We start from the raw sequence: 11,769 nt of genomic DNA, 5'->3' as shown, positions 1-11,769 counted from the left end.
AATTCGTGAGGTGAAGATGTTACGCTTTTTGTGCTTAGTCTATTTTTAAATACTCTTGGTGTGATGAGTTTAGGAGAATTGTTTTAAAAGGTCGTCGTCTATAAAAAAAACGTGTAGTTTGATTGCTCGAGGACGAGCAATGGTTTAAGTGTGGGGTGTTGATGATAGGCTATAATTGCATATTTTAGTCGCTTATTACACTCGAATTTACTGCACTTTAATTGAGTTTGCGCTTTAATCGCTAGTGTTTTGCACTAATTGTGTGTTTTATGCCTTGTAGGTGTGATTCCGAGCTATATAGATGTTATGGAATGAATTTAAGTGATTTGAAGCTTTGAAGTCTGAGTAAAAGCTCAAGGAATTAAGCCGGGATCGTGTTCGGGGGTCAAATTTGATAATTAAGTACGAACGAAGACTTGAGGAGGCATATTGCGCACTGTCTAGTAAAATAGACATAACCTTTTGCTCAGAACTCCATTTGGTCTCCACAATATATGGTTGGAAAGCTAACTCAAAGAGCTACAACATTCATGTTTTACGTTTTCCCAAATTCTAAAGGGAACAGGGTGAAAAATCGCGGTTTTGCCGCGATCGCGGCAGAACCGCGGTGGAAGGCAGTTTCTGAAGAATGAAGAATCCGCGAGGGCGTTTGGCCGCGGTTCCACCGCGATCGCGGTGAAACCGCGGTGGGAAGCGTAAATTTCAGGGGCTAAAGTGTAAAACATGGGATTTTAAGTCCTAAACCCTATATAAAACAAAGGAGGCCGGCCAAGAACAAGAAGGGGACATATTTTGGACACAAATTAGACCTAAGGAGGCGAGGAGACATTACTTTAGGGTTAGACAACACCCTTGGAGGCAAGAACACATTGGGAGCAAGGCGGAGAATTCTTCTACGAGTTTTTCCTTCCTCTTCCTATTTTTCATTGTTGGTTATGACTTTTGAGTATTGTAGTTTTACATACTATTATGAATAGCTAATTTGTTATCTAGAGTTTTGATAGAACCTTTTGTAGGATAAATTCTTGTTATGTTTTTATATAATTGAGTCATAGCTTTTCTCTATTTGTTCAACTACGTTTATATTGTGGTTGATTGAAGAGCTCTCAATTAGCTGTGCCTATTTAGTATGCATAACTCGGGAGAGAGTGCATATTTAGGTAGTTGTTGAACAACACCACTCCCAGAGTATATGAGGGATCAATAACCGAGGGTTTAAAGGTGGGATTAGGGATAACGAAGCCTTGGGTGCGATCTGAAGTGAGCTGTATTAAAAGCCAGCTAGCGTAGCTCGGGAGAGTGCGTCTAGTAAATTGTCGTAATTACTCGGGAGAGATTTACGGCAATAAGAGTGCTCATGATCGGTAGAGAATACTTAGGCGAAATTATAGAAGATATAGCGGGAAGGATTCCGACAATTGGGGAAATCATAACTCTAGACCTCCTTAATCTTTTCTCTAACCCTCAGTATCGTTAGTTGTTAATTTACTATTTTAATTTGTTAGTTAAGTAGTTAAACACAAGAATCTTAATATCTATAGGTTAGGAATTGTTCAAGCTTGTCTTCTTGGTGATAGTGAACAGCTGTAGCTAAACCTTAGTTCTCTGTGGGATTCGACTCCGGACTTGTAAACCGGATTATATTTGCAACGACCGCATTGTCCTTTTTATAAGGCATAGTTGGGCGTGATCAACCCACAAATACAATCATGTACCATTTCTACCAAGTTTAATTTGCACTTAATACTTGGAACATATCGTGAACATGGAAATATAAAGCGCTGCGAGCTGATCACACGATGCTAGAAAGCTGTTAAAATAATTGAACATTAAAAAAAAATGAAGACGTGTACAGAAAAATCTGATATTCATTGCTATGAACAAGAAGAGCTGTGATCTGCATTGTTTACACTCAATAAATACAAAACAACAGCTGTGTCCTCTGCCACCCTTTGGGAAAGGCTACAAACAATTCGTAGATTCGGACGAATTTCCATGCTAAGAGCTAAGGATGGCGGTAAAAAATACCGTTCAAACTCTTCTATGTTGCCAATGCAAGTGTAGGAAAGACCTTCCGAATGAACTCTAAGAACCGCTCAGAGTAAAATGTTGGATCCACAGCAGAAATGGACACAGAATCAAACTGAATCGATTTGTATGCATGTTCTAACTTCTTACTTATATTGTAGTCTTGCAATATGTCAATTATCCCAAGGTATAACACAACATCATATACTTCGTGAAAAACCTGCGTCTGACCTTCCTTTGGTATATATTCCGCCCTTGCTGGCATATTCACACCAAGCTGAATCTGGAGTCTGTTTGAGAGGCAAAGAAAAAAGAATTTAGGGATGTACAATTGTCACTGTCAAAATCCAAACAAGAAAAAGATCAACTCCGCGTCAACTTGGATTAGGAAAATACTAATGTCAAGCATGGTGAAAAGTTACCTTGCTGTTCCCGGGAGGAGGAGGTCCACTTCCGCATCGCCAGTAGCTGATGACGCTCGTAATCGGCTGCCCCTGACATGAGGACCCACAACCACGCTATCATCACTTCCGCGGGGGACCAAAACAAGGCCTTGGGGCGATATTTCATCCTCCAGAGACTCTGTAGTAGTAGAACAAAACAATAGCTTATAGAAACAGCTATAAAGCCCAAAAAACAAAAATATCGATAAATCTTCAGGAATCCATTCCTTCCACACATATCGGGCATGATAAGGTGTCACAAGTACAAGTTTGAAGCAACAATGGCTAGTTATTCCCCATTTTAGGGATTTAACTGTCCAAAGTCGTCATTATTAAATCAGGAGAGTGAACCCTATGCATATCAGTGCCTTAGAGTGAACTTAACCTCAGGCCGAGCATAATGGAATAATATATCCTTCTGTGTGTTGATATTATTGTTGTACATGTTTCCAGCTAGTGTATAAACAAAATACTCTACATATAAATATATGACGAGATTTGTATAAACTACGGACCAGATAAACAGAATAGCCACACGCTATCAGGTCATAGTTTTTTTTGTCCCAGTGGTAAGCCTTAAATAAGTAGTTCATGTAAATTCAGGTGCATATTATTATTAATTTTCATATTCAGAGACAAACCTTCCTCTGCAACAATTTCTAAGCCATCCACTGTGGTGCGTCCACTGCAGGATATGAGAGATTGTAGGTGTTGAGGTGCTCTATAATGAACACCTAACAAGAGGCTGTAATCCATAATGTGCTGTTCCTCCAAAAATTTACTGTCAATTTCGATCTGCCTGTACAAACACACACATGTATGTCAAGACGAAATTGAAAAAGGAAAAAAAAAGAATTTAAGATTTGCCATGAAATAGAGAAAACTTTATTCAAGACCAGATTTACAGTCTAAAGGGCAGCCCGGTGCACTAAGTTTCCGCAATGGGCGGGGTCCGGGGAAGGGCCGGACCACAAGGGTCTATGATAGCCAACTTTACCCTGCATTTTTGCAAGAGGTTATTTCCGCGGCTCGTACCCGTGACCTCCTGGCCACATGGTAACAAATTTACCAGTTACCCCAAGGTTCCCCTTCACCAGATTTATAGTCTACAAATCGGAAAAGATACTGAAGCAGGTGGCCTGCTTGAAAAGTATCTACTCTTTCATGGTGTCAAATTGTAAGTCGGAAAATGCTTCTATTGCAAGCTCTTTATACTAAAAGGTAATCAGAAATTTACTTAACGGTTCCCTTTTCTTTTGCTCTCTTTGGATGTAATTACAGCACTTTCTTAGTGCTGATTTAACATCAATAGTACTTGCCATTTTCAAAAAAGATAATGCGAAGGACAAAATGCTAATTGGCTCATCATTAGTTTGGTCGGTTTAGCATGTTCGGCCAAAGTTGAATCATAGGAAAACTAATTACACAAGATATTTTAGAGTAAAATGATTAAAGCTAAAAGTGCACACCAAACTTAAGGGTCACATTTTGTCAGAACCATCCAAAAGATTTAAAAAATAAAAACAAATAACAAGTCCTACCATAAGAAAATACACTACTCACTACTGTGAACAGAAGCTTTGTAGGCTATCTGCGTTACATGGTGGCTGGTAACCCCTGGATATTACTACATTATTAAGTTAGAACAGCAACTGAAAAGTAAAAAAATGTTTGTACATTAAGAAACTGAGGAATATTTAGTTAGAAGTCACTCACCTTAATAAAGCGTCGCGCCAAGAAGGCTCTAGATAAAAGCAGTAGTTCAAATCTAGATCCTTAAGTATTGTGTTCTCATCAATTTCAACCTTGTCTGCAGATCGTCCTAATGAAGAACCTTTAAGATCAAATCTTCGGTGGATTCTCAATTCCGTACAAAACATATTTCCCATTACTACAAAGCGGAACTGCAAAAACCAATGTTACAAAAGTATAAGTCCTATGTATATAGAAGAGTCTTTATCTTCTCTGAAAGTTCCTTCAAACAACATCATGAATGCGAAGAGAAATGTGTAGCAAGATTCTGATTTATCACTCCCAATCCACAAATTAATTCCTCTCCACGCGGACCACGACCCTTATTAGTTTATCTTGAAATGTTTTCTATTATCATTATGTGATCCTTCCTCCACCTAATAAACCTGCCCTTCTTTCCTTAACGGTTAATTCCAGAAAGCTTGACCTCTTCCTTTTTTCTTCTAGTAACAGCTAATGCTCGCGGTTTGCGCATACCGTGACTAATTCATACTTTGGTTATCGCTACACCCTGTCTAGACAAACGATTTGACTCAAGCCACTCCACCACGGGTAGAATAGCACCTTGCCTTAACAATCGCCTACGCACCCGAGCTTGAGAAGTTCAAGCAAAACCGTAGAGAGAGAGCGGATACCTACTACCTTATACCAATACAGATACCGAGTAACTATGTTCAGCAGGCTTAAACTGATGGGAAAAGATCACCTAATATTTTTTGCCTCTACTGCATTTCATTGACCGTTAGGTCAAAACCCTTTAGTGCAACTTGACCTCTTAAATGAAAGTTTCCCCCTCAAACAATTTAAACTAAAACAAATGAATACTATTTTATGTTATCACATACTTGATTTGACATCTTATTATTACTTTTGCGTATTCCAAACCATTACTTTTTAAACACTTCAAAATCCAAACTCACCATAAAAATTTATTGAAATAATTTCGTTTCAATAACCGCTCAGGTCAAATTAGAAGCAGATGCCGAACCTCATTATTTAGCGACTCTCCGGAGTCGGAGAGATGGGTGGGGGCCTTTCTGATAGGTGGGACAAAGCGCTTTCAATGGTGATGAAAGAAGAAGAAATGCCTACTTTATTAGGTGGGACAAAGCGCTTTCAATGGTGATGAAAGAAGAAGAAATGCCTACTTTATTGGGACAGAAGGAGCTACATTAACATCCTTTGGAACTACTTATCTCTAAATACTAATGAATTATAGAGCAAGACAAGTAGGTTTTTCCAGTCACAATGGAGCAAAGTGGCAAAGGTCCACTGTTGACTCCTAGGCACGGAAAATTTGGCAAGGGTTTTACCACATCAATTTCCTCTTTTTTAAAGAATTGTTGAGAAATTAGAATCCGAACAGCTTTTGTGAGTCGCAATAAAATAGAAATTTTCTTTATAAAATTTATTGTTTTACGCAATATTAACACAAGTATATGGACACAATGCAGTACAATTTTTTATATGCAAAATATAATTATATTATTTACAAGTATATTACCTTTTGTCCACTGGAAGGCTTTATCCTATGAAGTCCAAAAAATTTAGTGATGAGAGTATTCTCATGTGTTTTGACATGACGATGATAATTCGGAAGCATCTGCAGCAACACCTACACGTGAAATCAATGGTCATGATCTTCTCTTTTCATACCCAACTTTAAATGTAAAAGGAACTCCAATGAAACAGTTACAGGCTAAACTTTAAAAGAGACATCTACACAGGTTTTTCAATATCTAGTTGAAGTTAAAAAAAGAGCTGTTTACACAAGTATGAGCCTTACAACTGGAACTTCAGATTTACGTATATCAACTGATAGGTTTAAGACAAGATTACACACCTTAACTTCAGATTTGCGTAATGTCTTAATCATGAAACGGTCATCTTGAGACAGGAAAAACACACTGCCGCTTTTCCCAGGAGAAGAAAGCTCTCTAAGTGCATCATTTCCACAAATTGACATCATATAATCAGCAGCATCAATCTTAAACATCTCCCTCAGATTCCTACAAGAAAATAAACCCATTTTAGTTCCTACACATATGTATGTAGCAAATCAAAAAGTTTAACAAGCTAGCTTGGACCTCTAATAATACATCAACATTAACAAGAAAAAGCATCTACAGAAGGGACACAAAGAAGCTACTCTATTTTAACAACAACGCATCTAAGTCGGGCATATGATGATGAAATAAAACCATATTGAGGACTTAGTTATACAGCTTCCGCAAAGAATATAATAAGGGAACTCATTTCAGTTGCTATATATGCGTGTAGCAAATCCAGAATCCTAATAAACTAGTGCGAATCCGTGAGAAAACACCAAGAAATAGCATCTAGGAAAAGGACACAAGGGATTAGCTCAGTTGGTAAAGGTGTTCCTCTTAATGGGAAAAGTCTAGGTTCAAAGCCACTACTTCTCCCCTTTGCCACATCACCGAATAATCAGCATCAATGAGAACTCAATTACCAATGTACAAACTAGAGTTTCCTTTACGAATAGAAAAGGGGAGACAGAACTAAGAGGTCAAAGAAGATAAAGCCACTACTTACAGATGTACATCAATGTACAAACTATAAAGTCAGTTGGGAGATCTAATATATTCGTTCAGCAGAAGAAGATGCCAATAAACATATCCAAAGAAAAAAAAAAGATAAGCACAAAAGGAACATGCATAATGAAACCACATCTAGCCCACAAAAAAGAAAAACCCAATGAGCATGAAGCTTGCACCAATAAATATTAAGAGCTGCTTAGAGTTTATCAACCATTGTCAGAGAAAAGATTCCAAACCACCAACCTGAAGACCATTGGGCAATAATCTTTCCACTTGAAATCTTCGGACTGATGTGTAGGTGTCAATTGTGATCCTTCTTTAGGAAAATACATCCAAAAGCTAGCACGTGGACCAAAATCTGAAGCCCGTATTTCTCGTCTTTGTATAGGTGTAATTTTTCCCACTGTGTATCTGGTCACATTTCAACTGGTCATATATTTGATGTAAGATAAAAGGCGCAAATAAAACCATCTCGATGGTTAGTTTCATGGGAAAAAAGAGCTATATTTGCACACAAGTTCCTTGCATCCAATGTTATTTTCACTTCAAGAGTAACTCAAGACAATATCAGAGTAGGTTGGGTAAGATGCTAAGTTTGATACTATCTACACTTAGTTCAGGGATTTTCTAACTTCAGATTTGCCTTTCAGTTATCTCTAACCCTTCCCCTTTATTTATGTCATTGATTATCTGCCTAAATAGTGCTTCTGCAAACCCGACAAAATATTTAGTAGTTGTTAGCACCGAAGCTCTAAATATAAAAGAATGGTTGGGACGGAAAATCGTCAGAGTATTTGCCAAGTTTTTTGGTTATTACCTTTCTACGCCCTTTGAAAGTTAGAGACTACTTTGTAGACTTCCATCTGAATAGCCCAAGAAGAACCTAAATTATCCAATTGATGTTTCATGCTTTCTTCCTTTGAACACATCAACTTACACAAAACTATTTGGCGGTACTATATAACTTTGAGCAAATACTTCCAAATCAAAGTTCTATGAATAGATGACGTCTAGAAGATGGTAACTTCCTTTGACTTCCAATGATATTCAGAGACATTCTAGTCCTCAATCTATGCATGGTGACACAAAGAAAAGTAAGACTTATAGGAAAAATTTCCACTATTCCTCAATATGCACATGCAAATACTCGAGAAACACGTGATTATCAGCTAAAGATGTGATGCTGATGTAACACCTTCTCCAGCCTTCTTTCTTTTCTTTTTATCTAGAGAAAATAACCCATACCTAAAGCAGCTTCCTAAATTCATTAAGTCTAGCAAAATAGCATGGAAGATCTATACAATAATAACACAATATGTAGTTTCAAGGAATGAATAGAAAAATTTAGACCCGAGAAAGACCAGCACAAGTGAGATAATCAGTAAATAAGATTGGGGGGGGGGGGGGGGTAGGAGAACAAGGAAAACATATTACAACAAACGCAAGCAATAAGGTCGTCAGCAATCACAAGTAGTGCACCTGATCCCAAGTTGAAGACTGAGCATTAAATCATAACTCCTGTGCCCTTTTATGATCGCTTCACCTGGTCTCTTCAATTCCCTTGCAAGTTTCCTTTGCCTCCTTCTGGCTCTTCCGGATGGTGGTGAAAACCGATCATTCAAGACAACCTCACTGATTAGGACACCTTGCATGTATTCTCTTTCCAAAATTGGAGCACTCATATCGTCCTCCATGTCTCCATCTAAATCATGTGCAATAACTTTCTCAATGGCTACTTCAAGACTCCATCGCCTTTCGAGAGAAACATTTGTAGGCCGAGACTGCTCGAAATTTAACAGGTTTCTCTCTGGACGCTTATCATATGATCCTTGGTTACCACTTACTAATTTGACATTTCCCATATCAACTGAAGCAGCATGATGGATATGAGAGACTTGATTTTGTTTTCTCATATCCGGCAATAATCCTCGTTTCCTCAAAGCATTAAGGTACAATTCTTGACCAGCCGTAAGCCTGCTACCACTAGGATAAAATGTTCCTTTTCCATCCTTTAGACTATGTGTCCATGTACCAATATAACAGCTACCTTCACACCATGTATACACACCGACGCCATGCATTGTACCATTTAACCAGCTCCCTTCATATGAATCGCCATTAATCCAAGTGAGAGTTCCTTTCCCCGATATTTTCCCTCCTTTCATATTTCCAAAGTAGACATTCCCGTTAGCCCATGTATACTTACCCGGTCCTTCTGGTGTTCCCTGAATCCACGATCCTTCAAAAATATCTCCATTTGGATACATTTGATATCCTAAACCATGTTTAAGGTTCAACCGCCAGCGTCCCCTATAGGTCACTTTATCAGGTCCAATATACGTCCCCTCGCCGTGCATATAACCACCTGAAAATTCACCATCGTAAACAGCACCGGAAGGAAATTCTAGTTTACCATGCCCATGCCTCATCCCGTGTCTCCACTCACCCTCATACTGACAACCATCGGACCAAATATACTTTCCGGAACCCTCGGGTATGTTTCCCAGCAGGGACCCGGAGTAGGATTCCCCATTTGGTAATAAGAGCTCCCCAACTCTAAAGTTGGTGGTTTCAGAAGCAAGAGAAACTTCACCATTTGTCAATTTTGTAATGTAGTTATTATCATGAAGGACGTCAAGTGATTTCGTCCTATCTGATAAAGTTACTGTTCTTTCAATATCATCAACAGTGGCCCCAGGACCAGACATGCATAATTCCAGAAAGTTTCGAGTTTTAACTGGATAGGAAGGGCCAAGATTTTCAAAAAGGCTTAAGCACACATCCAACTTCAAAACAATTTCCCCTGCTTTGACCTGGGAAATAGAAATACAGAGCAATTAACACTTGCTCATAGCAAAACTCAATCTACACGCGTTAATATAAGTGAAAGAAGAACATTAGTCAAAATCCTTCCTTACTCCTGAAATGAGAATATAAAGCTAGGGATGATTATTTGTTATTTCTTTTTCTTCTTTTTTTTTTCTGGGTAAGGACTGTTAGGTTTCAGTATTTTTCACCAATTTTAAGACAACAAATATAGAACTCTCTGACATCATATGTTTGCAATAATTGTTCATAATCTCAAGTAACATGAACGGCATGCTTGCCTTCTGATGTTAGTTGAACTTTATCTCCTATATAAACTTCAAGTAAAATTAATGAGCCAGATTCCTATTAGAACTAACGGTTATTGGTCATTGAACTCAGTATACAAAACACTCTATCCCCCCACCCCTCGTGATCTCGTTCCTTCCTCAGCAACACAAGCGCAAGCACACATGAGAAGAAATAGGTCGCAGTGAAAGTATCGAAATGCCGATAAGTCTTACAATCTGTTGATGTTATCCAAGATATAATAACCCTGAAAGTCCTATGAAGTGCCAAAAGAAAGTCTATGAAAGGAATATTTCACCAAGAAACGAGTAAGGTCGAAACACAATGAATTCAATCATGAAAGCAAGAAGAATAAGCATTTTACAACACCATTCACTCCAGAAAATTGTATTTCCATGATTACCTATCAACATTATACTAGTTAATATACTAACTAAAACCATTCAGTAGGAGTATCCTACCATTATCACCTCATTTTACAACTATTTGCTTCAGAAAACCACAACTATTAATCATCTCGTTTTAAATTTCATGGCCTTTTTATTTTTGTGATAATCGTGGTGTCCGGCCAGTTTGTGCGCACCTCGACTAATTCCACGAGACACGTGTTATCTCGCACCAGCACAAGTATCGGATCCACCAAGGATTGGAAAGACGGGAAGAAATCACCAAGTAATTTTGCCTCCGAAGAGATTTGAACATGAGACCTCATGGTTCACAATCCGCCTCATTGATCACTAGGTCACACCCATAGGTGCAATCCGTCATCATTCTTAAAAACATATGATCTTTAAATTTCATGACAACCAATAGCCTTACTCTGTTATATCCTAACATTCTCAAGTTAAAGCAACACCCCAATAGTTTATATCTCCTCCACATGCCAAATTTGTCTTTTGTAATTTATTGACAAAAAAAGATCATAACTTTATGATAGCAAAATATAAAATCACATTTAATCTCTTTACACAGCAAAAATAAAACACAATCATACAAAATTTTGGCAAATATTTCAGATTAACCAATCTTCTCTATCAGTCATTCTCCACAGAGCTCTAAACTTGTTGACTTCAAGTTTTCACAACAAACACCAAAACAGAAATAATTACCCAAAAAAAAAAAGATCCCATTTTCAAGAAAACAAAAAAGAAGCAAACTTTAAACTCTCTGAAACTATAACCTTCACACAAACAAAATATGCATTATATTTCAAGAAAAATAAACAATAAACCATAAAAAAATGAGTACCTTACAAAGAGAACTCAAAGGGAAGTTGAAAAAGAAGTAAAGAAACAAACAGCTTTCAGTTTCACAGTTTGCTGATTTTTGCCTTTTTTTGAAGAGAAAAAGTCTGAAGAGAAATGATATAAGAATTGGAAAATGGGACGAATCCCAAGTAGAAAATAATGTACGAAAATTTAACAAAATACAAAAAGGCTTTCTGAGTTTTTTAACTTTTACTTACGTTATTTAAATATATTTTCAAGAAAACGATTAGATTACGATATGGTTTTTAATACTACTTGTAATCTAAGGTATAAATAGCGTGTCATTTTCAAGTTTGATTCATACACCACCCCATGAATGATGTATAAAGACACTTCTGCCCTTGCTATAAGTCTTATAGTTAAATTTTTGCTTTATTTAATTAATGATAAATCCAATCTTAAAGTTTTAGATTAATTTATTTAATACAGAAGGAAATGACTCGTCGTATACAGGGGCGTACGCAGAATTTTTTGTATGCGGTGTCGTGTTTATATAAATATAAAAAATAAATATTTTTTATTTAATATTTTTCTTTCACAAGTTGAAAGCTATGTTCTGATGATTAGATATTATTGCCAAGGGAGGTGTAGGTTCGATTCTCC

At 37.4% G+C, this 11,769-nt stretch overlaps 1 protein-coding gene across 2 annotated transcripts; it reads right to left on the bottom strand.

The window, feature by feature from the left end:
- On the bottom strand, positions 1,810-11,356 carry LOC109229682 (phosphatidylinositol 4-phosphate 5-kinase 9-like). Of its 2 annotated transcripts, none has more exons than XM_019395211.1 (9): positions 11,147-11,356; positions 8,264-9,597; positions 7,028-7,195; positions 6,067-6,232; positions 5,728-5,838; positions 4,188-4,375; positions 3,113-3,270; positions 2,451-2,610; positions 1,810-2,318 (listed from the first exon to the last, which is right to left on the bottom strand). In XM_019395211.1, exons 2-9 carry the CDS (start codon positions 9,490-9,492, stop codon positions 2,042-2,044), a joined length of 2,457 nt encoding a protein of 818 aa, XP_019250756.1. In that variant the 5' UTR covers positions 9,493-9,597; positions 11,147-11,356; the 3' UTR covers positions 1,810-2,041. The 2 variants fall into 2 exon arrangements, with proteins under 2 accessions (XP_019250756.1, XP_019250755.1); XM_019395210.1 differs by lacking the exon at positions 11,147-11,356 and adding an exon at positions 10,482-11,099.

The sequence above is a fragment of the Nicotiana attenuata genome, chromosome 7 (genome assembly GCF_001879085.1).
Source record: "Nicotiana attenuata strain UT chromosome 7, NIATTr2, whole genome shotgun sequence".
Lineage (NCBI taxonomy): Eukaryota > Viridiplantae > Streptophyta > Magnoliopsida > Solanales > Solanaceae > Nicotiana > Nicotiana attenuata.
This window is presented reverse-complemented; position numbering and strand designations above follow the sequence as displayed.

Coding starts and splice junctions, on each gene's coding strand:
- LOC109229682 (XM_019395210.1), bottom strand. CDS start 10,610: ATGAGGTCTCATGTTCAAATCTCTTCGGAGGCAAAATTACTTGGTGAT. Junction 7,196..8,263: donor AGTCTTCAACTTGGGATCAG/GTGCACTACTTG, acceptor AAATGTGACCAG/ATACACAGTGGGAAAAATTA. Junction 4,376..5,727: donor AGCCTTCCAGTGGACAAAAG/GTAATATACTTG, acceptor TGGTTTTTGCAG/TTCCGCTTTGTAGTAATGGG.